The 26,540-nt window shown below is 46.9% G+C and overlaps 2 protein-coding genes across 2 annotated transcripts; both read right to left on the reverse strand.

Moving 5' to 3' along the window:
- Window positions 1-2,296: 2,296 nt before the first annotated feature.
- Window positions 2,297-8,295, reverse strand: LOC148532340 (hemoglobin heart muscle subunit alpha-type-like). The gene is made up of 3 exons (XM_088467978.1): window positions 8,133-8,295; window positions 5,199-5,403; window positions 2,297-2,585 (listed from the first exon to the last, which is right to left on the reverse strand). Exons 1-3 carry the CDS (start codon window positions 8,225-8,227, stop codon window positions 2,475-2,477), a joined length of 411 nt encoding a protein of 136 aa, XP_088324104.1. The 5' UTR covers window positions 8,228-8,295; the 3' UTR covers window positions 2,297-2,474.
- Window positions 8,296-17,105: 8,810 nt separating this feature from the next.
- LOC148532341 (hemoglobin heart muscle subunit alpha-type-like) lies at window positions 17,106-25,349 on the reverse strand. Its single transcript, XM_088467979.1, has 3 exons — window positions 25,187-25,349; window positions 18,915-19,119; window positions 17,106-17,402 (listed from the first exon to the last, which is right to left on the reverse strand). Exons 1-3 carry the CDS (start codon window positions 25,279-25,281, stop codon window positions 17,292-17,294), a joined length of 411 nt encoding a protein of 136 aa, XP_088324105.1. The 5' UTR covers window positions 25,282-25,349; the 3' UTR covers window positions 17,106-17,291.
- Between the last annotated feature and the right edge of the window lie 1,191 nt (window positions 25,350-26,540).

Raw genomic sequence — 26,540 nt, forward strand, 5'->3', positions numbered from 1 at the left:
TTTGTCAAATGTATATTTGACAAGTCATTAAATTTTAGACTATAAGTTAATACTAATAATGTTGACGGCACAAGAAGAACACACAGGACAACAAAAGCCAAACAGCTCAAACACACACGCAAGCCAAGCATTGGTGATCAACTCTCCTTTACCTTTAACCACCGGTCCTGGTGGTATAGCCATTTCCCATCCAGGACAATGGGCTGTCGCCTTACTCCACTTTAATGAGAGCGCACCCACTAAGCCTAACTATTAACAAAGTAACTCCAAGTGTCATTCTTTTCCGCAACCACCAAACCAACCATCATACATTCAACAAATGAAAAACAGAGGGAAGGAGGGTGGGGAAAAGCTGCAACAAAGAGGCAGATTTACATACATCACTCCATTATATACTCTTAGACCACTCCCCATGAAACATTCATTGGCTGTGCAAGACCAGCTAAAACTTAAAGGGGCAATATCCAACACGTTATTAAACTCGCAAAATTCAAAACACTTGTGGTTTAATGTCCCTCATACTTAAATGTCAGTCTTCAGGCTTACTTAGCCACAAGTTATACATGTCCCTGGATTTTATTCTGCCGATGATAAATGATTTCATTGTTACATGTGGTTATACATGGTAGATACTCTGGGAACCATTTAAAGTAGAATGCAGTGTCCCCTTTTTTGGGCCTGTGCCTATTAAACAGGTCTTTAAATACCTCTGTATTAGGATGTATAAGTGTCACTGACCTGCATCTGCAGATTAAGTTTGGGGACGTGCTGTGCAGGTATAGTCCAAGTACAGCAAGGGCATACCAGTGTAGCAGAGAGCATGATCATAGCTATAATGTGTACACACCTTGCATGTATAGAGTGTACTTACCTCAGCGCTGGCACCACAGACACCATCGCACGCACAGCAAAGATATCACCTAGTGCCATTTTCCCCCAAAATTGTGCAGGCTTAGTGGACTGACCCAGCCTAGTAGACTGGGCTGGTGACAGAGGCGACTACATGGAGACTGCACATGGGCCCCTCCTCTCTTTAACAGCCTGTGGATGTGAGGTAAGTAAAGGCCAGGAGGTATTTTATACTCACCACCTGAAACAAAGATCCACAGACACTGCTGAGATACAGTAGCCAGAGACTACACTCCCCAAACTAGATTTACTGTAGGGTGTTTTACTAAACTGTTGCTTTCAATGTAGCCACCTGCAGAATATAATACAGCATTACTATAAAAGGCTATTACAAAATAGAGGAATGAACCATGACATTTTTAGATCACATCTATAACAGTGGCACAGGTTAGCTTGCGATTATAGGCCTCGTCCCTACATGTGATGGAAAGCTGTAATATCTGTTGGCATTACAGGGCCGCCAGCGGGGGGGGTGGGGGGACTGCCAGTACTGCAGTACCAGGCCCGGACACTCGGGGGGCCCGCCCAGCGCCTGCTACATACTGCCAGCCACTACTACTAACCCCCTGGCCGCAAGTGCCACAGTGACAGGTCTGGCAGCATCCTCTACTATACATCTGCCGCCGCACATTAGTCACAGTTAAGTGACTTGTCACCTCACCCAGCCGGACCCGGCAGCTAATGGCGTAACTATGGAGGGTGAAGGGGGTGCGGTTGCTATGGGGCCCGCCGGCCCAGCGATCGCACCCCCTGCACCTTCCTTATGCCGGGCGCCCGCTGAGATTGTGTTACCAGCGGACGCCCGGCTCCTACTCAAACCCCCGGCAGCAGCCAGAGGACGGAGCTCACTCAGTCTTCCGGGTCCCGCAGTGCACTATGGGAGCGACGTCATGACGTCACTCCCATAGTGCTGAGGAGCGGGCGACAGGGCGGTCGGTGGCTTCACAGGAGCGGGATAAAGGTAAGTTTTTTTTTGTGTGTGTGCGCCTGCACGGGGGGAAGCTACAGGGGGCAACACACATATATATTGTGTATAGGTATGGTAGCGGGGGAAGGGGGGTTCTGGGAAGTGGTGGGGGTTTGTGAAGGTTGAGGGGGGCCCTGCCTATTATGACAGTCCCGGGCCCCACCATTTCTGATGGCAGCCCTGCCTGCAGCTGACCAGGACAGAGAAGAGACTGCAGTGTCCTGGAAACATCCTACAAGTTACCTGATATTCTGGTGTCAGAATAAGTACTGCAACTACATCAGCACATGCAGGTATCCATCTACACTAGCCCTCCATTATAAATCCAGAAGTGATTTGCCTGCTTGACCCAAAACAAATTAGCTGCATCAGTATGTTCTGGTGTTGCATAGGGAACAGCTTTATAAAAAGGAGATAGAGTATAGGAAATGTTTTTATTTAACACATGTACCCATTTCAGTACAACATGTGATAGAGTAACACTCAGCATTGTGTGTGTCTTCAAGCATCATGCAGGTGGTTAGACACCAAGGTGACAGGAGCCATGTTATTGAAGACCTCACATTCTGGATACAGCAGACCATTCCTCCTCTTCCCTCTAGCTGGAGATCAGGTTAGCAGCAACTGCACTGAGGAACTTGTCACAGGCCGCCCGGTCTGCATCAGGGAAGTGCTTGACAATGACCTCTAAGAGGCAGTCACACATCAGCTGGGGAGAAGAAGAGTATTAGATCCATTTAGTATAACGCAATCCATGTACTTATTGTGTGAGATTCTGATGCGCAGGAGAATCTTATGTTACAGTCACCTGTATAGAGGGGCCCATACCAATGGTTGTGTCTCCAAGCATTTTACTAACAGCCTACAGCATGTTGTACCCATTGTGGGTGATGTCAGCAATCAATGTTTAACCATATGAGGCAGGGGGTAAAAATGTACCAAAGTATAGCATGCAGAAATTCAGGATAGGTTTGATAGTAACCTAATGTTAACCCAGACAAATATTTAACTTAAGGCATCTTGACACAAAACATTGCAGCAATTAGGATCAATCCATGGGTTAGCTATTTCTGCTGACCTCCCCTGAGATCTGTGACCCTGCTGCGCCCATCCCTCTGACAAAAAGTGATAGACATCTTAAAGTTCACCCATTACCTATATTGGTGGAAGTCTACAGCCACAATAAAGTTCCAGTATTCCATTGTAGGGGATCAGCAGAGGCGGCTAGGAATGATAGGACAAGGTCAGAGAGGGACCTGTTGCCTTCAGAGCGAAGGCAACAGGTCCCTCTCTGACCTTGTCCTATCATTCCTAGCCACCTCTGCTGATTCCCTACAATGGAGGCCTGGACAAGCTGGTCTAACACAAGATGTTCAATTTAAAGACTTTGGGGCCTATTCATCATTACCAAAAAAAAAAAAAAAAAAAGCCACAGATGGAGGTAATTAGGTTCAGAACTCACATGGAGTTCTACCCAAGTACCAGAGGAATTAATCATTCCTCCTCTCCATCAGTATCTATTCCAAAAAGCTGTCATTTTTGCGATGACAGCTTTTCAGAAAATAGATAGTTTCCCTGCCTGCTCTAACTTACCGCAGCTGTAATCAGTGCTGCGCATGCATAGTTACGTTCACAAGAGTGGTGCATGCTGCTCTGATTACAGCTGTAGTAATTGTGTCCATCCACTCCCTACTTGGCCACCTGTCAAAGGCTGCAGCCGTGGACCCTGACCTCCCGCCCAGCCCCGGTCTGCAGTGGACAGTGCAGCCAGGCAGACTGAAGATTTTTTTTTTTTTTTTTTTTTTTTTTTTTTAACTACTGTGTTCTGCCAGGAGAACAGCGTCAGAGCAGCCAGAGGAGGGACCAGGGAGTTGAGAAGAACCTGCAAGCAGGTATGTATAACCCGCTATACACCACCTGAGAATGGCGTATGGCAATACCATCAAATTGAAAAAAAACAAAACCAAACACTATTTTCAGAATCTGATGAATAGCCCAATTTCTGCATACACATCAAAAAGTATGGAGAGTGTGGAAATTAACAGACAGACTTAACTAGAAGTTGTCAGTGATATCTCCTGTGTTATTGAATTAAAAAAAAGTTAAGGAAAAGTGTCCTTAAAACATTTTAGCGTTGATGAATAGGCCCCTTTGTCACAAAATTTAGCCACTTACCCAGTAATAGGTTGCATAACATGTCAGGTACCCACTCAGATGCAGACTGATCTTTAGGAGGTCACCAGGTATCAGCTTTCATTGCCAATTCACTTCTAGAGTTTTACCCTAGACCAGTGGTTCCCAAACTGTGCACCGTGGCACTCTGGGGTGCCTCAGGTTGGTGGTCCAGCACCAAATCAAATTTATGGTCAATGTAATGTAAATATGTGGCCAAACAGGAGCGCAAACCTGTCCACCACATAACTGAACCAGAGGATGACATGTTAGAACAATCTACTTCACTTCCATTTTTTTCAGAATTTCTCAAACTTTAGCCTTAGGGGTGCCATGAGAACAAAGCCGATACTCTAGAGTGCCAATGTAAAAAAGTTTGAGAACCACCACCATATACTGTACCTACCAGCCTAGTCACATTAGCTTACTGAGGGCTGGATATATCAAACAATGCATCTGACACTTTACACACCGGCAATAATATCACTGGTATGTATCTAGAAAATTGCAAAGGAGGGTGTGGGGGGGGGGGGGTAAGTGCAGAATGCCATCCACCACAGCATATGTTGGTTACTCCCTTATGATATGTTCGGGTGATCAGATTATGTTCACCTCTGTCACAGGTTTAGTATTTTAGGAATTCCTGTTGCATTGTAACAAGAGGACTCCAAGCTGTACTGTGCAGTAATAAGTATATGAATGTGTAGAGACCTGGTAATTACATCCATCAGGCTTCCTATACAGGCAGTGGCGTAACTTCATCCCAGGTGCCCGGAGGCAAGATAAATGTTGGCGCCCCCTAAACTGAAATGTACCACCCCCCAGCACCTATGCCAGCCCCAGCTGCCACCCCCCCTACGCAGTTCCCCCAGTAGTGGTCCCCCTGTTCAGTGCCCTCTGTAGAGGTCCCCCTGTGCAGTGCCACCCAGTAATGGTCCCCCTATGCAGTACCCCCAGTAGTAAACTCCTAGTGCCCTCACTAATGCCCCCTGTAGAAAGCCCCCACCAGTGCCCGGAATGGCCCTGGGACAATGGAGCCAGGTGCCCCCTTAAGGACTGGAGCCCGGCGGCAAATGACTCCATTGTCTGAGAGTTCCACCACTGTATACAGGTAACGTTCCTTTGCATATTATACAGGTCACATGCTCACCTTGATTGTATCTACAGTCAGTTTCAGCTTGTTTGTGTACATGTCTCGGAGGCTGGACAGGTTCCCTGCAAGGTCTCCCAGGTTCTTAAGGGCTTCTACACAGGCAATAATGATCTTCCCTCCCTGGGTGTGTAGATACTTGGAGCCAGGACTCAGGTCATTGTCACCGAAATGGGACTTGGTCTCAGGGTGGTTCTGGAAGAGTCTGAGAGAAGATCAGTAGTTACATTGTAGAGTTACATAAAGCCAGAATGTATATCCTTCCAGCCCCTGATTTATGGAAAGAGACCGCCTCATATCACTTTTATACCTAAATTCCGGGTCTGACCCAGAGGTTGGAACAGGCTTCCAAACCGGATCAGACCTGGAATTTAGCCGCTGCTGACCCAGGATATTCCAGAGTCTGCACCATTCACACCGCAACCAGGTCTGCAGTGACCTGGCTCTTATGGCGTGGAAGTGGATGCTTGGAGATGACATCTCCAAGCACCACTGAAGCCAGCTAAATCGGCCAGCATGCAATGCGATCCAAGTCATCGCAACCCAGATTGCGCCGCTTACACTGCAAGGTTTCACGGGTCATTCCAGTGTTAAAACCTGCAAGTTAAGGAGGGTATCCACTACCCAACAGTGAAAAGACTGAACGATAACGTTCGCTACACTGCAGGCACAATCAATCATCTGGAAACATGCTGAACCTGACGATATCGACAGGTTGACCATCATGTTTGAAAATTTGGTCTTTTAGACATCCATCATCGTTCAAACGATTTTCAAATGATGTTTGAACAATTATCAAACGATTTTAGAACAGAACCTATGATGGGAGAGACACTATGGTAACTAATACCCCTTTTACACCGAAGCTAAAACCGAGGTTATTGCAGGGTTAACCCGGGCAGCTCTCTGGTGTAAAAGTGGAGAGAGTTGGATCGCCGGGTCGAGTGACCCGGCAATCCAACCCAGGTAACTAGCAGGGTTTAACATGGGCATATTATACAGCTTCCTCCCTCTGACATTCTGTACAATATGAGGATACAGGATTTTTCCAGTTGAAGCCATCACATTGCATAGACATAGAATGGGCACAGCACTAAGGATACACCTGAAAGTAGTTTACAACACTATGTGCAATAGTTTAGCTGTTTAGAAGTGTATAGGCCACATGCATCATTGTCAATTATCCCATGTACAGAATTTATGAAGGGGGGGGGGGGGGGGGGGTTCCTGCAGACCCCCCCCCCCCCCCCCCCCATCTTCAACACTTCATTTTTAAGTACAATTTATGATTCGGATTTCTGTCACATATAGCTAGTACAAGATCCCCAGATTACTTAGTGTAGGTTCCAGTTACTGCCCATAGACAAATCTCACCACATACATAATGTATCCTGAAAGGCACCAAGAGGAGACAGGTCAGTGACCCCATATGACTGGAGGAGCTGGTGATGGGTAATACCCAGGGCCGGATTAACAGGGGGGGCGACAAAGGCGATCATCCCTGGGCCCCCACACGTTAAGGCCCCCCACACCCATCGGGGTTAAAGTGGACCGGAGGAGGCGGAGCCAGTTCCTCCTCCTCCTCCTCCTCCTCCTCCTCCTCCTCTGGCCAACCTAACCCCGGCGCCGCAGGGAGGCTCCTTTTAGCAGACGCCCGCTGTAAACAGCGGACGCCCGGCTCCATCCCCGCAGCGGCAGCCGGAGTCGGGGGCTTGAGCTCACATGAGCTCCAGCTTCCGGCTCACGCAGAGCACTATGGCAGAGACGTCATGACGTCTCTGCCATAGTGTGGAGGAGCAGCCGAGCGGACTGCAGCAGACGCGGGGCTAAGGTTCAGGTAAGTATGAGCTTTATTTATTTATTTTAGTGCAAGCGGCCTACTGGGGGCATTACTGGCGGGGGGCATTACTAAAGGGGACATTACTCGGGGGGGAGCATTATACCTGGGGCATTACTCAGGGAGGGGGGAGGCATTACTACGGGGGGCATTACTGGCGGGGGGCACTTCAGGGGGGAGCATTACTACTGGGGCATACTTGGGGAGGGGGGAAGCATTACTACTGGGGGCATTATTCAGGGGGGAGCATTACTACTGGAGGCATTATTCAGGGGGGAGCATTACTACTGGAGGCATTACTCGGGGAGGGGGGAGGCATTACTACTGGGGGCATTACTACTGGGGGGGGGAATTACTACTGGGAACATTATTCGGGGGGGGGAAGCATTACTGCTGGGGGCATCTCTATTGGGGGCTCTACTAGAGAGGGAGCATTAGTATTGGGGCACTAATAGAGGGGCATTACTACTGGGGGCATTTCTACAGAGGGCTCTACTAAAGGGGGAATAACTACTGGAGGCATTACTATTGGGGGCACAACTACATGGGTATTTCTACTGGGGGATTTATACAGGGGGCATTACTACTAGGGCATTACTATTGGGCACACGCCCAATTACTACTGGGGGGGCATTACTATTTGGGGCACAACTACAGGGGTATTACTACTGGGGGCATTTATACAGAGGGCATTACTACAGGGGGCACTACTAATGGGAGTATTGCATAGGGGCACTACTACTGGGTGCACTGCATACGGGGAACTACCACTGTGGGCACTGACACTACTGGGGGCTCTGCATAAGGTCCCCATTGCGCATACCCCCAGTTTGTCACATTTAATAGGGGCCCCCACATGTTTGTTGCCCAGGGGCCCCCACAGACCTTAGTCCGGCCCTGGTTATACCTACAGCTCAGGGAACTATACACAGACACTTGAAGGACCCATCATATTCCAGATAAAGAACAGTTTATGTAATGCATTATGCACAGCTGTAAAGTTCAATGATGTTACTACCACTATTAGTCAGGATTTTAGCTGGAAAAAGAGGGACTGTGATTAAAAATCAGGATATAGAACCCTATAGATGTCTCACCTTTCCATAACCTCACACCCCAACTCCTCAGATTTAAGGGCAACCTTCTCAAACAGAGAGTCCATAGCAGCCTTCTCACTGTCTGACAGAACCATCCTGTTACCTGGTGACCTCTCTTCCTTAGCTCAGTCCTCACAGAATACAGAGCTCAGTCTACACTAATAACCAGGGCTCTAGGAGCACCTTTATATAGGCACACATGGGTCATTAGGGGACCATGTGACTGACACACCTGTGCTCATGCAGGATCCTCCTAATACCTGGCCTGTCTGAGAATCCTAGGACTGGAGCCTAAGACTATTGATTAGACCAGGGGATCACAACTCCAATCCTCAAGTGCCATCAACAGATCATTAAAGATCAAAAAAGGAGTTGATCTATTATACTGGGTCAGTAATTATCACACCTGTTTCCACATGCAGAAATCCTGAAAACATGACCTGATGGTGGTGCCTGATGATGTAACTCAGTGGTTCTCAAACTCGGTCCTCAGGACCCCAAACAGTTCACGTTTTTCAGGTCACCTATAGCAGGTGCACAGGTGTATTCATTACTCACTGACACATTTTAAAAGATCCACAGGGGGAGCGAATATCTCACTTGTGATTCTGTGAGGAGACCTGGAAAACATGCACTGTTAGGGGTCCTGAGGACTGAGTTTGAGAACCGCAAGTGAAATAATTATCTCCACCTTTGGATCTTTTAAAATGTGTCAGTGAGTAATGAATACACCTGTGAACCTCCTGAGTGACCTGTAAATCATGAACTATGTGGGGTCCTGAGGATCGAGATAGGACATGAGATATATAAAGCAGTGGTTCTCTACAGAGCCGTAACTGGACTTTTTGGTGCCACGTGCCAGAAAGAGCATTGGTGCCCCCCTCATTTTTCAAAGTACATAATGCCCCAAAAAAGGGCCATGGCTTCATGGGGAAGGGCCAGGGAAGAGATAGGAGAGGCCAGGAGATGCTGGGGATGAAATAAGAGGACGCAACAAGCAAGAATGATAATAAACAGAAATTTGACAGGCCCAAACAGCGCCCCCTGACCTGTGGTGCCCTGTGCGATGGCACCAGCCGCACTACCCTAGCTACGGCCCTGTTTCTCTATGTTCTGATAAGTGTCGCTTATCTTTAGCAGCATGTGACACTGATTGATATAATGACAAATAGCATGTGCACCATTTATCTTGTGCTGGATAACGCTGTACAGCTCTGCTTTTGGTCACCATGTCCCACCCAACACTTACCAAGAATCTCCCTGCCTGTTTTGATCATGGTTGCTCCAGCATTGAGGATGGATCCATTGCTGATCTTGACTACAGGCGCCTGGTCACCAGCGCCTCTGACCGTGGGGTTTCCCAATCACCGCCTCAGCGATCCGACATGCCGGCTTCCTCGGGGCTCTCATCCAGAAACAACCACTTAGGCGCACAATACTGTGGCAGCTGTAGGCAGTGCAGGATGGTGGACTCACACTGGGAGAAGGGGGCTTGTAGCTATGACTCCCATGGCAAGTAGCATGACGGAGGGGGGGGGGGGGGACTGCTCGTAGTCAACCGGCAGTCTGTTCAGCAGCCAGGGCCTCTCAACACAGATCGGGAGGCATTACATGGGAGCAATTTTGGGAGAGCCATCCCTTTTTGTGGCATGCCACCTCCCTCAGGATCAGGCAGAAACAGCAGTAGGGCACTACTGTCTGGAGCTGCTGGAGGACTCACACTGGGAGGAGGGGGAATGCAGCTATTAACCCCATGGCAGGGGGGACTGCTGGTAGGCAGCAGGCAGTTTGTTCATCAGCTGCTGCCCCACATGGCAGCCATTTTAAAAGAGCTGTCCCATTTTGTGGCATGCCATCTCCCTCAGGGTCAGGCAGAAACAGCAGCAGGGCGCTACTATATTGGTCTCCTCCAGGTGCCAGCCAGGCTGGTCACAGTAATTATGTTCAGGGGTCTGGGTTGCTTGCTACCCAGGCTGACTTTGCTAAAAGTAGAGCTGTGGCTGGGCTAAATTTGTCAGGTGATTTGTAGCCTGCTGCGTCCTCCTTAGAATGTGCTGGTTTTTGCTTTGGTGGGTTCTTGTGTTCCCCTTCTCACCACTACACTAGTCCTAAATAGGGCTCCTTACCAGGTTTCTGTGCATGCTATGGATTAATGGCAGTCCTGGTATCCTATCCATGAGGCTGCTGAGTTTTTAATGAGAGGTTTCAGTGAGGGCTTTTTTTTCGTCCAAGTTGGCCTGCATGCATGAAATACCATAGATATCATTATAGTTCATGCGGGAACGTGCATTGTTGGTCAATCGTTCACTGCATAAAAATGAACGATATATCGTTATCGCTCAGGAAAATCATCCCTTGTGTATGCAGCTTAAGATAGATGTTGAGTCTGCTGACTGGATGTTACCCTTGCACCCGGATTCCTTCCATTTCATGGGTTTCCACCTCCCTGACGGTTTTTACGTTGCTTGCTGCTTGTTCATGGGGTTCCTTGGGTCAGGCACTGTCGTTGCTATTTTTGTTGAAATTTTTGTGTGCAGGGTTATACACATGGGTAAGGTTGTTTTTGTCACAAGTTGTAGGGGTCTAGTTACTAAGCAGTGTTAGGAGACAGAGTGAAAAGTGATAAGGTACCAGCCAATCAGCTCCCAACTGCCATCTCACAGGCTGTGTTTGAAAAATGACAGTTGGGAGCTGATTGGCTGGTACCTTACCACTTTTCACTCTGTCTCCTAACACTGCTTAGTAAATAGACCCCTTAGTATGCGCTATCCGGAGCTTTCATACTCCATCATTTTGTCTATCTGCAGAGGTCTGAAGGTAATCTGCAAGAAGAAGCCCACCCACAGGAGAAGTTAAGTGTTCAGATCTGGATTTCCCCTCCAGATAGGAACACCATGGGCCTGATTCAGACCCACTCGCGAGCGGCTGTCCGCTCGCAAGTGGGTCGATGTTATGGACTGAGCATGCGCACGACGGAGGGAGCTCTGTCGTGCGCATGCGCCAGATGCGACGAGCGAAGGAAAGTCCTTCGCTCGTTGTGTCCGATCAAAGGGGGCGTGCTGTCAATGTTGATTGACAGCATGCCCCCTTTGGTGGGCGTGCCAGGGGCGTGCCTCCCTGACGGGGGCGTTCCCACGGGAACGCCTCCCGTCAAAAGCCGGCCCACTGACATCACTAGTGATGTCAGTGGGAGTGATTTTGGCTCTGATAGAGCCAAAATCACTCCGGAGCTTGCGGTTGAAAACCTCAACCGCAGGCTCCGGCTCGCAAATTCGATGGTCGCGATGGTCTCGACCATCACAATGCATGCTCGTATAGCCTGTGGGTGGTGACCCACAGCTATACGAGCGTCCAGGAGGACGCTCCATGAAAATGGAGCCCGGCCCTCATTCAGAGCGTGCGCTCTGCTCAGAGCGTACGGCTCTGAATGAGGGCCCATATTTGGTCCTTTATTTGTTTTCCAATGCTGCTGACTCCTCTAGTTTTGGGGCTTACCTAAGTGGGCTGTGGTGCGCAGTCCCATGGCCGGGGGACTGGGTATCACAAAGCTTTATTCAAAAACTCCTGCTACTTGAATTATTGCAGGGTAGAAATGTAATATTTGGTGTGATAATCTTGGCGTAGTTCATGAAATAAATTGTCAACAAGCAGCCTGTTTGCCAGCAATTTGGTTGCTAATGCACTTTCTAGTTTTTGGACCAATTGTCTCAGAATGTGCACTACTACTTCGGCTGCTGCGGTGGGTTTATTTGTGCGTTGGAAATCTAATGTATATAAACTCGCCACCTTTGGGTCCCTGCTGGTTTTAATCAACTTTCAGCTTTTGCTACTCTGGTAGGTTTTTTGTGTTTCACCTCAAGTCAAGTAAGGGCACCTCCCCCCTCTCCCACTTCTCTATTCCTTCTTGCTTTTCATTTTCTGCCTCTTAATTTTTGGTTTGAATAGTTTGTTTGTTTTTAGCATTATCTGCATAGTTTGTTGCAGAGAGAAGATTGGATGCCAAATGCATTTGCTTCTAGTTTGGACCTTTTTCTTGAGTTGTCATTAGTTTGTTGGCTGGGCGTTTGGGGAATGCATTGGTCATTATTGGGCTATTTGTTTTATCTTATTGAGGTTCATGGTTATCAATTTTTTTTCATTTTAATTAATTTGGGTTGATCAAACCTCCCTGGATTTACATTTGGCCATTAGACATGATTTGGAACACTTGGTGGCTTTTTGGACCTTTTGTCAGTTTATTTGGTCACAAATTACTCCTAAATGGATGTGGCATTGTCAGCAGAGTGTGGTAGATTTAGATATTGCCCAAAGGTATCTTAATTCTGTGGCCCATTGTGTTTTAGTCATGGAAGGTAGTGGAATGATCACCCTTTGATATTAAAAAAACAAAACAAAATGGCCATCTCTATAAATCTGATGGTGTTCACCTTCATGAAGAGGGTTTAAATTTGTTTCTAGAAGATTAATAGGTAGTGCGAAGGGCATTGGTTTAGAAGTATGGTGGCAGTAAGAGCCATAACTAGACTTATCGGTGCCCTGTGCCAGAAAGAGCATTGGCACCCCACCCTCCCCCAATTTTACAAATAGGGACATAAGAAGCACACCCCAAAAAAGGCCCATGGCTTCATAGGGAAGGGCCAGGGAAGAGAGAAAGAAGGCCAGGAGATGCTGAGGATAAAACAAGAGGCAGCTACAAGTGAGAATGATAACAGAAAATTGACAGGCCTAAACAGCACCCATTGGCCTGCGGTGCCCTGTGCTATAGCCCTGGTTTCACTACCCTAGTTAAGGCCCAGGTGGCTTTTTTGGCTCATGGAATCTCATTTGACTGAAAAAAAAAAAAAAAAAAACCGGTGAGAGTGGCCATCTTGCTATAGATCTTGATTTGCCCTCCCCACCAATGCACGGATTTAGCTTATTCTACCCTGATGGTGTCAGCCAATTGGGCCTTCAGTGTGTGTCATTGGGAGAGGAGATGGATACCATGAGTGCTGTGTGACGTGTTGGCAGTTGGGCTCCCATCTAGGCCTGATGAGTAGATCTGGCAGACTGATACTGTGAGTGGGGCTGTTCTTTCTTCATCATATGTTTTATTTAATTCATAGTGAGGTAAATAAAGCTTACCTTTTTTGCCCTCCACGTGTCTGTGTCATTAGTGTTTATTCTCAGCCATTAGGACTTTACAGATTGTTTAGGAACAACTAATGTATTTGAGAGCTAAAAATATCAATATATAAATTGAATTTTCTGTAGAGCTGGGTACACACTATAGCATATATTGGCCACAGGGGCATTTTAAGAGAGGGGGCTTGTGTGCAAACTCAGTGCGGGCTACCTCATCTCTCTAGTGGTGCTGTGGCGTGTTCACTTCAGTAGATTCTGGGTTAGTGCCAGAATCTACTGTGCAGGTCTCCTGGAAAATGGTGCCCACACTGTTCTCCCGGGGCTAGCAGGACACATGCGTGAGTCACCGGGAAAATGGCCACCACCATTTTCTCACTGCTTTGCAGAACAGCACATTGGAGACTATGTGTGGGCCCCCTGGACCCATGTGTACCACACACCCTGCTCCCATTATAGATATGCTCCTGATTGACCAATCCTGTGAGCCACGATGGATTGCAAGGACCATTCTATTGTCTGTACCAATTCACTGTTTGATGAATTGTGTGGTCACATCTTCCCATCTGATGTGCTGCACATCAGACAGCATGATACGGCATACAGGGTGAGATGTATTGCATTTTGGATGTGGTACATCCCTCCATGTATCAGGTACACACTGGCACTAATATCAGTATGTTAGTGGAAAAGGAGAGCTCTTCTAAAGATAGCTGTCCTTTGCAATCATTAGATGTATGGGGTTTTGACCTGGGAGTCCCTCTGTGCATACTTCATGTGACACACACCGCAGGGGTTGGTGGGAGGTATTTGTTGACGCTCAGTGCACAATGTGAAAAGTCTATTGGCTTCTATTGGGCAATGGCACATTCGGTCCAAGCTCTGAAAAATAATTCCTTATGGACACCTTAGTACTTACGGGAAATGTGGCCTTTTGGATGCATTGTCCCCCTAGTACATGCAGCCCAGAATGTGGTACTGTAACATTGAGGGGTCTATTTACTAATCAGTGTTAGAATTGAAAAGTGATAAGGTGCCAGCCAATCACCTCCTAACTGCCATCTCACAGGCTGTGTTTGAAAAATGACAGTTGGGAAAAGTGATAAGGTGCCAGCCAATCAGCTCCCAACTGTCATTTTTCAAACAGCCTGTGAGATGGCAGTTGGGAGCTGATTGGCTGGCACCTTATCACTTCTTCTAACACTGCTTAGTAAATAGACCCCCTGAATCTTATGATACATCATGTAAACACTGCACAATTTATGCTTTACCAGTTCACCTCCCACCCTTTTAACAAAATTGCCAGGTCATTCAAGTGTGTACCCATATTGCCTCCCTCCCCTTTTACAAGATCACATCAGTATTTGAGTGGCATCTCATACAGATTCTAAATTAGGTGCTGCAGGCGTTTGAGTAATGTTTGGGATTGAGCAGACTTCAATGGAAGCCATGACATTAGCAATGGTTCAGAGATGGGAATGTAGTGTACCATGTGTCACTATTGTACCGGTACAGTTCTGATTCACCAACCTCACGCTGCTTATGGGGTAGTGGTTGGTGCTTTGTTGTAAGATTGTGGAAACACTGTGTACACTAGTCTTCAGCAAGTCAGCCCCATTCATGGAAATACAGATACTGGTTTCCTCCAGCTTGGCGGCAGTGATGTCATTATGGTCAGGTGCAGGACATCCATTATGGCATCATATGGGCAGGTATAACACCAGAGCCACTGACTGCTGAAGTCTGCCCTAAGTTGTTTGACAAAATGATATGGAGCAGCTTCTGGAGGATTGGAGAAGGTGGCATGGACATTGATCTTGGCAAATTAATTGTACAGAAGAAATTAAACAAATGTCATTTTGTGCATCACAGGGACAGTAGTTATTGGCACAATCACTCTGCTTTACATCCCATAGGGGTGAACATTAGTAGGGGCACTGAGGTCAGTGACACCCAGTGCAGCATAATAAACCCCCCCTAAGGACTGTGGCTAAAGAGGGGGCATGGGCTTGCTGGGGGTGTGGCCTTAGCACATGACCCAGCAGACACACGCTGATCAGTAGCAGGGACACTCTTGGCGCACAGCTCCACGCTGCCACTGGAGACAGGATTTCTCCATACTGCAGACTCAGACATCTGGACACCAGCCCCTGCTTGTGCCCCAGCCGGAGGACACTGCGAGAGTGCGGCCGCACCGGTGGGTAATCAAGGGATACCACCACTCATTACCTCCGGAGTGCTAGTGTCGGAGCACGGGGATTTTTTGAAGACATCGACGGGTAAGCCTCACACGCGGGACGCCGTGGCTACACAGGCACACCCCCCCCCCCATCAGACTATTACAGCAACACATTTTAGGAGACGTATGGGTTACATATGGAGAGGTGCCTAGTAACCTAGGTCTCCTCACATCCCTACCCACAGCAGGGTGATTATATTCTGGATTTCCAGAGGTGTTAGATACCATAACACAGATCAATCTACAAGGGTACATCCTTTACCCAGTATTTTTACCAACATCACCATTGACGATTATTACTAACTACAGGGTGACGTAGTTAATTATGGAAGGTAACCCCCTCAAAGGGCACACCTATCACCCATACCCCACGCTGGACTTTATATGTTAGAGGAGATGCAGTTTGTTTCAGGGACACTACAGATAGAGACACCCTGAAGGAGTCTAATTTCCCTTTATAACCATCTACATTCAGAACTTTTTATAGTTACTATAGACATTGGAGCATTGTGTCTCCCAATAATAAATTAAACGATACTGTATGCTATTTTTTTTCATTTTTTACAGAGTAATATCGCAACATTGTTACTTTCCATTTTCTATAGATAGGTGAGCGCATAATATAATTATTTTCTTCTATAGACTACACTGCCCCAACCAGAGTTTAGGTTTTTGCTGGCAAAGTCTAATATAGCATTACCATTAAAGGCAAAACTAGGTGTATTTCGTACCTCATAGCATTACATTTAGTTTTGTGGGCTAACACTAGAGGTTTAGCCTGTAATGAATAAAAATTTATAGGCCAATAAAATGTCCCTAGTGTATATGACCACCAACAATATACCAAGGTTCCAAATCACATTCATCATTAGCCCCCAACGCATCTATAGCTACACTACGGGAGGGTCACATTAGTAATGGAACTGTAAGTTATGCCTACAGTGCAAGATAACCTATACGACTTCATACCCTGTAATATTTACAAGCTCATACAAATAATCAATCAAGGTCAGGGGAGATCTCAATGCTATATTGATGAAGAGGCAAGACCACCCTTCATAAGAGCTATTATTGTAAGAGTGGTCAGACACCTTCCTAAACAATAGACTTCAATCATTATGGTCAACCTGGATATGCCAAAGAGCAATGATCTAAGAACATGAGACTACAAATAAATTGTGATAGAGGCTGGCCTGTGAGTAGAGGCCTCTCAGACTTACTTGATCATTAAGATTAAAAATACAGCAATCAGACAAGCAATTTTAGCATTTTCCTTTATTCATGGCTGATCACATCAAGTAGCTCATGTCAGGCCTGAAGAGGAGGCCCCCACCCACATTAATTCTAAGATTCATCCCTGCATTGGATGGAAAGCTCTAAGACCTGTTGGCATTACACTCACAACTGACCAGGACACAGACTGCAGTTCCCTGAAATAGCTAATGGTACCATCTGGAGAGTGGACCATTGTCAAGCATGGTGGACAGTGGTGCAACAACTGCAACTGTCTACACTAGTCCTCCATTATAAATCCAGAAGTGATCTGGCCAAAACTTTATCTGCATCAGTGTGTTGTGGTGTTGCTATAAGCACAGTTATACAAGGAGGAGATCTACAGTTTAGGAAATGGTTTTATTTAATAACAGAACACATGTACCCATTTCAGTACAACACATGATCAAGTAACTCAGCATTTTGTTGTCCTTCAAGCATCATGCATGTGATTAGACACCAAGGTGACAGGAGCCATGTTATTGAAGACCTCACATTCTGGATACAGCAGACCATTCCTCTTCCCTCTAGCTGGAGATCAGGTTAGCAGCAACTGCACTGAGGAACTTCTCACAGGCCGCCCAGTCTGCATCAGGGAAGTGTTTGACAATGACCTCTAGGAGGCAGTCACACATCAGCTGGGGAGAAGAAGAGTATTAGCTCCATTTAGTATAAAGCCATCTATAAAAATGGTGTTACACAAATATTGAGCAAAATTCAGGAGTCCCATGTTGCAGTCACCTGGACTGAGGGGCCAATGCAAATTGTTGTGTCTGCAAGCATTCTACTAACATTCTGCAGTATTTGTGCACCCATTGTGTGATTTCCGCTCTTTTACAATGCTTTAAGGCATGTGTAAGGGCAGGGTGACTAATGATCCTGGTGACATATCAAGCAGCTAATCAGGATAGGTTTGGAGGTAACCTATAGCTATTCCAGGCAGGACTTAACTGAGGTGACTCCAGATTAAAAAAAATAATTAACTCATGGTTTAGCCAGTGGTTAGTTACACATCTGTAACCCTATTTGGTCTATCCCTCTGACACAAGGTGATGTGAACTTTAAGGTATCAGCCAGTTACCTATATTGGTGGAAATATATTGCCAACAGAGTTTTAGTATTATGATCAGGCTCTGAAGGCAACAGAACTACTGTACTTGGTCAGCTTGTCCTACTATTCCCAGCTGCCTTTGCTGAACCCCTAACAATGAAGCCTGGATGAGTTGGTCTAACAAGAGGCTCAGTTTATTTGAAAGCCTGTTAATCAGTTTAACATACCCAGTAATAGGTTATGTAACATCAGGTATCTACTCATCTGCAAACTGATATATGGAAGGTGAGCAGACAGACACTAAAGCTTTTATTGCCAATTCACATCTATAGTTTCATACATATACTGTAGCATACCAGCCTAATCATAAGCTCACTGATACCTTATCAGAACAATTGCTACTTCCTTGTGGAGGTAAAATGGTTACAGAGCATTAAGTTTTGTCTTTGCAGTAAATTCCTTTCAGTTAAAAATACCAATAACCAGGTGGGCATAGCACTTGTGTGGGGCATGGCATCTTATGATGTAGCTGCTATGATGGCAATCTAGGGATGCTGTATATTGGTCATAGGGGTTACACTAAGAAAGGATGTAGGACAGTTACCAGAGTCCACCAGCTGCCTGAGGGAAGTGCTAGAAGCCATCTTAATAGCCAGCTGGCAGTACTTGGACATCCAACTTCTTTAGGAAAAGTCTATTTGTACATCCAACTGGCAGCCAAAGCCCACCAAGTTGATCGAGGTCATTAGACGGGGAGATATGTTCCCTATGTTATATAGTTAGCCTTATGTGCTTTATGAGAATTCTGATGGCACCATTCTATTGACATAACCCAGTTCCATGACTGCAGAATGTCATCCACTGCAGTGTCTGTTGGTTACTCAGTTGTGATATATTTGGGCAGTCAGGCTATATGCAGCTCTGTCAACAGGTTTGTTAAAGTAGGAAATAGAATTCCTGTTGCATATTAACAGAAAACTCAAAGATCCACTGGGCAATGATAAATATACAAATCTGTAGCAGATTCCTGGTAAGCTCAACTATCAGGCTTCCTACACAGGTAACGTTCCTTTGCATATTACACAGGTCACATGCTCACCTTGATTGTATCTACAGTCAGTTTCAGCTTGTTTGTGTGCATGTCTCGGAGGCTGGACAGGTTCCCTGCAAGGTCTCCCAGGTTCTTCAGGGCTTCTACACAGGCACTAATGATCTTCCCGCCCTGGGTGTGTAGATACTTGGAGCCAGGACTCAGGTCATTGTCACCAAAATGGGACTTGGTCTCAGGGTGGTTCTGGAAGAGTCTGAGAGAAGATCAGTAGTTACATTGTAGAGGTTACATAAAGCCAGAATGTAAATCCTTACAGCCCCTGATTTATGGGAAGAGACAGCCTAAGACTGAGGTCTGGGGATCTGCACCTCCTATTCTTACATAGAGTAATGATACTGTTCTCCAAATGAGAGCTGATCCATTACACTTTTATATATATCTGTCACACATGGTGCTGTACTAGTCATTCTATTCTGTTTAGTGTTCCCAACAATATATCACCTATAATGGGTATTGTATGCATTATAAGATTGGAATATATTATACAGGGATCAGCCTATGTGACCTAGAATTATATGCATGTGCTATCACAGCTAAACTGTGCAAGAGACCCAGATATCCCCATTATACAGTACATCAAATAGTGAAATATCCATGTCCTAAATATTTTACCAAGACACAGAATATACAGATTAGCAATGTATCATTAGAACACAGGCATCAGAGCCTGGGGGAATCAGGGATGGGTCATTCAAATGAACATTTCAATAAATGTTGTGTTTAAAGTCTCCATCTGGATACTAAGCTTGCAATAGGTCTACTAGAAAAACCTTGAGCCATGAATGAAAGTACACTGAGCTGTAAACATACCAAACAGGGTCAGACTCCCCGATGCCATCATCACCTGGGAGTACAAAATATCTACATTCTCTATATAGAACACATTGCAGCTGCCTCCTGTAGCCCCATTACAGGCAGGAGAGCTAGTGGTTATGGGGGAAAGCATCCCAGGATCTGTCATTAGTCCATCTTCCCAGCAGCCAGTCCTTATTTGCAGACAGGCATTACTTCCCCCAGACAAAGCCATTGGATTCTATTCTTTGTGCCAGGAATGGGGAACCTCAGGCCCAGGGGCTGTATAAGGCCTGTGGAATCATTTGGTCTGGCCTTCAGAGCTTTTTTTTCCTGCTAGCCTCACATTCTAGGCACCCTGCAGCCAGAATTTATGCAGCAGTGCTGTCTGGAGAGTCCTTAGGGCACTTCATACAGTCACACCGCTGTCCTTACAGCTCCCCGGAGCATCCTCAGGATGCTCCGGGCATTGCTGTCATCACTGGCGATTGTGGCCCCGCTGCCATGTGACATCACATGGAGGGGGCATGGCCTAAACTAGGCCTGCAAATAATGTTATATATATCAAAATGGCCCTTAGCAGGATAAAAAAAAGAAAAGTTCCCCATCCCTGCTTTATGGGATCATCATAGTATGTGACAATATATACTAAACTGAAAAATGCAGTAAAACCCCCCCAAAAAATTCAATTTTCAGGGATTTACTACATGTTCCATATATGTACTAAGCACCACAATGCGATGCATTCTGGTGCTCTGTCCCAGTGGGTAACACCATCTTAGGTGGCGTTACCCAGTAAAAGCCTATGGGTTTCTGTTCAGGATGCCCCCTGAGAGGTATCCAATCAGATCCCTCCCATCTCCCCCTGTGGCTCCTGCATCTTTCTGCACATGCAGAGGACACCAGAGGGACTACTGGGACATTGCCTAGGAAATGGGGATGTCTGGGTATCTCAAAAGGACAGCTCATTAGGAGAGCTGTACTTTGCCATTTTAATCACATATCTAATTACATACAGGGGTAATTAACCCTAGTATGTTCTCAATAAGAGGGCTGAATGTACCACATAGTGGATGTGATGATTAGTACACCCTGGCCTAAAGCTGGCCACACTAGACCAGTGATTCCCAACTTCGGTCCTCAAGGCACACTAACAGTCCTGGTTTTGGTGATATCCAGGCTTGAGCACAGATGGTTAAATCAAAATAACTGAGGTACTAATTAAGTCACCTGTGCTCCAGTATGGCTATCCTCAAAGCCTGGACTGTTAGTGTGCCTTGAGGACCGTGGTTGGGAACCCCTGCACTAGACCAACTTATATCCAACCAGCCAACTGGTTGGAGTGAAAATCTGGTAACGTATGGGAGTAACTGATGATCAGCAATTTGCTCCTAAATGCCAGAAAATAGATGAAAATGGTCGGTCAGACAAGTATGTTAAATGTTTGATCTAAACAATTTGTTCAGTTTTTGTCCATTATCTGGCATTTGGGAGCAAATTGCTGATTGTCATTTGCTTTCATTCCTCACCAGATTTTCATTCCAACCAATCAACAAGTTGGCTGGTTGGATGTAAGTTGGTCTAGTGTGTGGCCAGCTTAAGACTAATACCCAGTGCTGTTTTTCAGCAGGAATGCAGTTCCTGAACCTCCAACCAGTGGCAGTTCCAGGGAGGGGCTGATTGGAGAGATTGCTTCCCCTAGCAGTCAGTCCTGCACTGAACACCGTGCAGGCTGTGTGCCCTCACTGCCCCTTATGTATATGGAATGGTGCACACATCTAAAATAAAAACCATTCAGCTCAGGCAGGATGGCCCTACTGCTACATATAATGTCTTACTGTGATCTCTGGTCCTGTATGTGCTGGAATTATGACACAATAAAGCTGGATAAATGCTAATTATGCCCTCTTCATGGACTGGCCATACTCACTCTAAAATCAACATTTGGAAACTCCCCTCTAGAAATCCTGCGTTTGCCACTGTACCCGGCTATAGCGAGGATGGGGTGAGGCAGGACAGGAGCTGGGGACCAGCAGTGTAGTACAGTGAGACAAACACTCGGGGTGGGTTTTCAGGAATGGGAGGTGTCATAGTCATCCCCGGCAGTGCACTGTAGTATGAAAATTACCTCCCTGTGTGAGGCAGCTCTGTAGACCTGCTCCGGGTTTCAGCTGCTAAGGTAGGAGCAGTGCTCACTCAAGTGATAGTCTGTATACAAGTAGCTGCCTCTCCAGTCCTACCAGCTTTATTATATACTGAAGCTCACTCCATACACTCCATGAGACTTGCAGTTTGTGTATGCAAGTGCCCAGCAATAGTATCACGACACAATTACATACAGATGGCTCTCATATGGGACTTGTTAAACCTTCTCTGAACACCCCCTCCTGGCAAATTCCAGAAGAGCAGGTCTGGCCAATTTTGCTGAGGGGGCCCAGGTGGAAGGAGCTTCGAATTTGTTACCGCACAACCGTCCGCAGCAGCCCTTGAGAATGACAGCGCTGCTCATTCTAATCTAGCACTAGTCACAAGCCAATGGGAGCGGGCGAACCAGCAGCTGCTGCCGGTCCGCAAGCTCCTATTAGCTTGCATCCAGTGCCTATCACCCCCCCTAAAAGAACAGTCTAGATCCACCCCTGCATCCAAGACAAGCCAAAATGTATTTTTCATAAGATAAGTTTCATTTTAAAGACTTTTGAGTGTCTTCTTCTCTAAATACTATATGTATAAATAGATATACAAGCATTTAATAGTATTTCTATAGCTCCATCCCCAGTAGCTCCTTCCACAGTTCCTGAGCCTATTTTTCCAGAAAGATAGCCCTGCTAATACCTATAGGTGAAACATTGCTACATATTGGGTAATACAAAGCTGCATCAGTAACAGTTGTTTCATTGTTAGCACTAAATATCTGATCATGGGAATAGAAGTGATGTCAGTTACAGATTACAGCTAGAGAATTTGGGTGGTAGTGGGGAAACCATGACAGCTCTATAGGGGTCCCACCTGTCCATAGCCTCACACCCCAGTTTCTAGGATTTAGCAGCAATATTCTCAGAGTCTGTATCACTGCCTGACAGACCCATCCTGTTACCTGGTGACCTAGAACACCTTTATACAAGCACAAATGGGTCATTAGGAGATAATGTGCCAACAACTGCTCATGCAGGATATCCCTCTAACCTGGCCTGCCTGTGAACTCCTAGGATTGGAGCCTGAGATTAGCAATTAGATCAGGTGTTTTCAACTCCATCTTTGAGTACCCACAGCTCATGTTGTGATTTGTTTAATTATGTATAAAAGTTAAGGCCCCCATACATCAGCAATTGATTGCAAATTGCACGATTGCTGTTGTATGGAGGGCCCTTTAGTCTAGAATGCTCCCAACTATAACCCAAGAATGAAACCCTGAAAACACGACCTGTTGGTGGTACTTATGGATTTACTTTGAAAGCCCAGGGTTAGATCTACAAGTGGACAATTCATGCTGTGAGATAAATGTTACATTCATGTAAAATAAATATTAGAGCGCTATCTTAGCCAGCAATTCCCTTCCTTGGCGGAGCCCTTGAATACACCATCTTTGTTGCACTGAACCGGTCATTGATGACACTAAACACTAGTTACTGCAAGTGAGCTCCTGCATTATAACACTGCCAGGTAATATACTGATCTACTGTATGTCCCAGTATTCCAGTCATTACTACAGCAGTCTGCAGGTAACACCGGCTTCAGATGATGGAGGTGTCAGGACACTATGCAGGTGCACGTACCTAGTAACCCCACTTTGAGAACCACAATGGCTAAGGGGAGGGATGGAGGAGAGATGTCCTATTATACAGCTCCCCAGGGCTGGCACTTCCACTAGGCAAGCTTAGGCAGCTACTTAGGGGCGCCGGCCACTGGAGGCCGCTTCTGAGTCCACCTACGGAGGGTGCAGGAAGTGCAGTTGCTATTGCACCCCCTACACCCTCCATTTGCCGAGGTGCACTAGCCGGAGGACGGAGCTCACTCCTGAGCTCAGGCTTCCGGGTCCTGCAGTGCACTATGGGAGTGACATGTCACTCCCATAGTTCCAAGGAGCAGGTGCCAAACAGCAGCAGGCAGGCCCGGGTAACAGGGGGAGTGACCTAATCATGGGAGGTGTGGCCACACCCCCTTCCCAAAAAACCCCCAAAACTTTGCTTTGCAAGCGCTGGGGAGGGGGCACTCTGAGCCCCCTTAGCCCTGCTCAAAGCCAGCGGGGGGCACGATCAGTGTGATCGCTCCCCCCACAGGCATAGGAGACTGCTGTGGCCGCTGCTCAGCAGCCACAAGCAATCTCCCACTGCAGCTCACACGCTGAGTGCTGGGCTGCAATGAGGGAGGGGGGCCAGCACGCAAGAGCCAGGCCCATCAGGAAGCCTGTGCAATCTGTACCTGCTCCCCCCCTCTCCTTTTGGTGCCCCTGGAGCGGGGTTTAAGGCAAGTATTTTTTTTGTGTATGTGTGCATGCAGCAGGGGGGGCTTACTGCAGGGAGCAGCACTACTGGGGGGCTCTGCAGGGAGCAGCACTACTGGGGGGCACTGCAGGGAGCAGCATTCTGAACGTTTGCCTAGGGTGCCCTGGTACCTTGCACCGGCCCTGCAACTCCCTCCCTCTGACATTCTGTACAATATGAGGAAACCGGCACATTCTATACCTGGGATTCAGTTAATATCCCAACAGTTAATATACCGGTGTTTAGAATCCCAGCACAAGTGGAGAGGGAAAGGCTTGGCATACTAACCAAGAGGTGTTGGTATCCTAACCCAGTCAGGATGCCAGCAGCAGGATTCTGACTGCCAGCACAGTGGCATCACAAGAGGATTGCAGGCCTCACCTGACAAGGGGCGACACTAAAAATGCCAACTCCCCCTCAGTGACAGACTTTGGGGGTCTATGTACTAAGCAGTGTTAGTAGACAGTGAAAAGTGATGTCTGTGATAAGGTGCCAGCCAATCAGCTCCCAACTGTCATTTTTCAAACACAGCCTGCAAGATGACAGTTGGTAGCTGAGTGGCTGGCGCCTTATCACTGCTTAGTACATAGACCCCTTCGTTTTTTAAAAACAAATAATTCTGAGCATTGTCACATTTAACTAGTGAGATGCCCAGATTACGGAGTTTAGATTCCATTTACTGCCCATAGACAGATCCCACAACATAGACAATGTATACTGAGAAGCACCTAGAAGAGACAGGTTAGTGACACCATATGACTGCAGGAGCTGGTGATTGGTTATAACTACAGCTCAGGGAGCAATATGTCTTTATTACCTGGGAGACAGGTTTCTGTTAGAAATTCAGAGTCCCTGATACTACTACCACCACTCTTATAGTCAGGAAACAGTACAATAATAAGATGGAAAAAATAAATGACAAATTGTAGGCTCAAAAAGAGGAACTGTACATAAAAACCAGGGCACAGAACCCTATAGATGTCTCACCTGTCCATAGCCTCACACCCCAACTCCTCAGATTTATGGTTAACCTTCTCAAACAGAGAATCCATAGCAGCCTTCTCACTGTCTGACAGAACCATCCTGTTACCAAGTGACCTCTCTTCCTTAGCTCAGTGCTCACAGAGTTCAGCCTACACTAATAGCCAGGACTCTAGGAGCACCTTTATATAGGCACACATGGGTCATTAGGGGACCATGTGACTGACACACCTGTGCTCATGCAGGATCTCCCTAATACCTGGCCTGTCTGATAATCCTAGAACTGGAGCCTGAAACTAGGATTACAGTAGATCAGGGCAGAGGCTCCCAAACATTGTCCCCAAGGCTCCCCACCAGTTCAGGTTTTAGAGATATCATGGTTGAGCACAGGTTGCTTAATTAGTACATTAGTCAATTTAATTTAACCACCTGTGCTAAACCATGGATATCTCCAAAACCTGAACTGTTGGGGAGCCTTGAGGACCGAGTTTGGGAACCTCTGGATCAGGGAATCACAACGGCAATGCTCAAATGCCATCAACAGGTCATGTATTCAGGATTTCTGTAATATAGAACAGGGGAGTTTAGCTACAGTATTATACTCAGTCAGTAAACATCCCACCTATTTCCACATGCAGAAATCCTGAAAGCATGACCTGATGGAGGTGCCTGATGCTGTGACACATGTGCTAAGTGTCCCTTTTTTAGCAGCATATGAGACAGTGGCGGAACTCCCGGAGACAATGGAGTAATTTGCCACCGGGTGCCAGCCCTGAAGGGGGCACCTGGCTCCATTGTCTCCCAGCCGCTCCGGGCATTGCTGAGGAGGAGCTGCATGGAGAAGGAGCGCCGCTGATCAGCGCTCCTTTTCTCTGCTCCCCCCACCCCCCCGGCACCAGCGGCAGCCGAAGGACGGAGCTCACTCCTGGGCTCCGGCTTCCGGGTCCCGCAGTGCACTATGGGAGTGACGTCATGATGTCACTCCCATAGTTCCTAGGAGCGGGAGCCAGGGATGGACGGAAGCAGGCACTGGAGCGGGGTTTAAGGTAGGTGTTGTGTGTGCGTGCATGCGTGCGTACAGGGGGGCTTAATACTGGGGGCACTACAGGGGGCATTACAGGGGCCTTACTACTGGGGACATCCTATGTGGGCACTACAGCGGCCTTACTACTGGTGGCCTCATACAGGGGCACTACAGGGGCCTTACTACTGGGGGCACTATTGGGAGCACTACAACTGGGGGCACTATAGGGGCCATTACTACTGGGGGCACTTCAAGGGACATTACTACTGGGACACTGCAGGGAGCATTACTACTGGGGGGACTACAAGGGCATTACAACTGTGGGCACTACAGGAG

This window comes from Taudactylus pleione, unplaced genomic scaffold (genome assembly GCF_031769625.1).
Source record: "Taudactylus pleione unplaced genomic scaffold, aTauple2 ptg000079l, whole genome shotgun sequence".
Taxonomy (NCBI): domain Eukaryota; kingdom Metazoa; phylum Chordata; class Amphibia; order Anura; family Myobatrachidae; genus Taudactylus; species Taudactylus pleione.

Excerpts from the sequence above, each read along its gene's own strand:
- LOC148532341 (XM_088467979.1), bottom strand. The coding sequence starts at position 25,281 with ATGGTTCTGTCAGACAGTGAGAAGGCTGCTATGGATTCTCTGTTTGAG. Across the intron at positions 19,120-25,186 it reads GGGTGTGAGGCTATGGACAG|ACTCTTCCAGAACCACCCTG; the intron begins GTGAGACATCTA and ends ATCTTCTCTCAG. Across the intron at positions 17,403-18,914 it reads TGACTGTAGATACAATCAAG|CTGATGTGTGACTGCCTCCT; the intron begins GTGAGCATGTGA and ends TCTTCTCCCCAG.
- LOC148532340 (XM_088467978.1), bottom strand. The coding sequence starts at position 8,227 with ATGGTTCTGTCAGACAGTGAGAAGGCTGCTATGGACTCTCTGTTTGAG. Across the intron at positions 5,404-8,132 it reads GGGTGTGAGGTTATGGAAAG|ACTCTTCCAGAACCACCCTG; the intron begins GTGAGACATCTA and ends ATCTTCTCTCAG. Across the intron at positions 2,586-5,198 it reads TGACTGTAGATACAATCAAG|CTGATGTGTGACTGCCTCTT; the intron begins GTGAGCATGTGA and ends TCTTCTCCCCAG.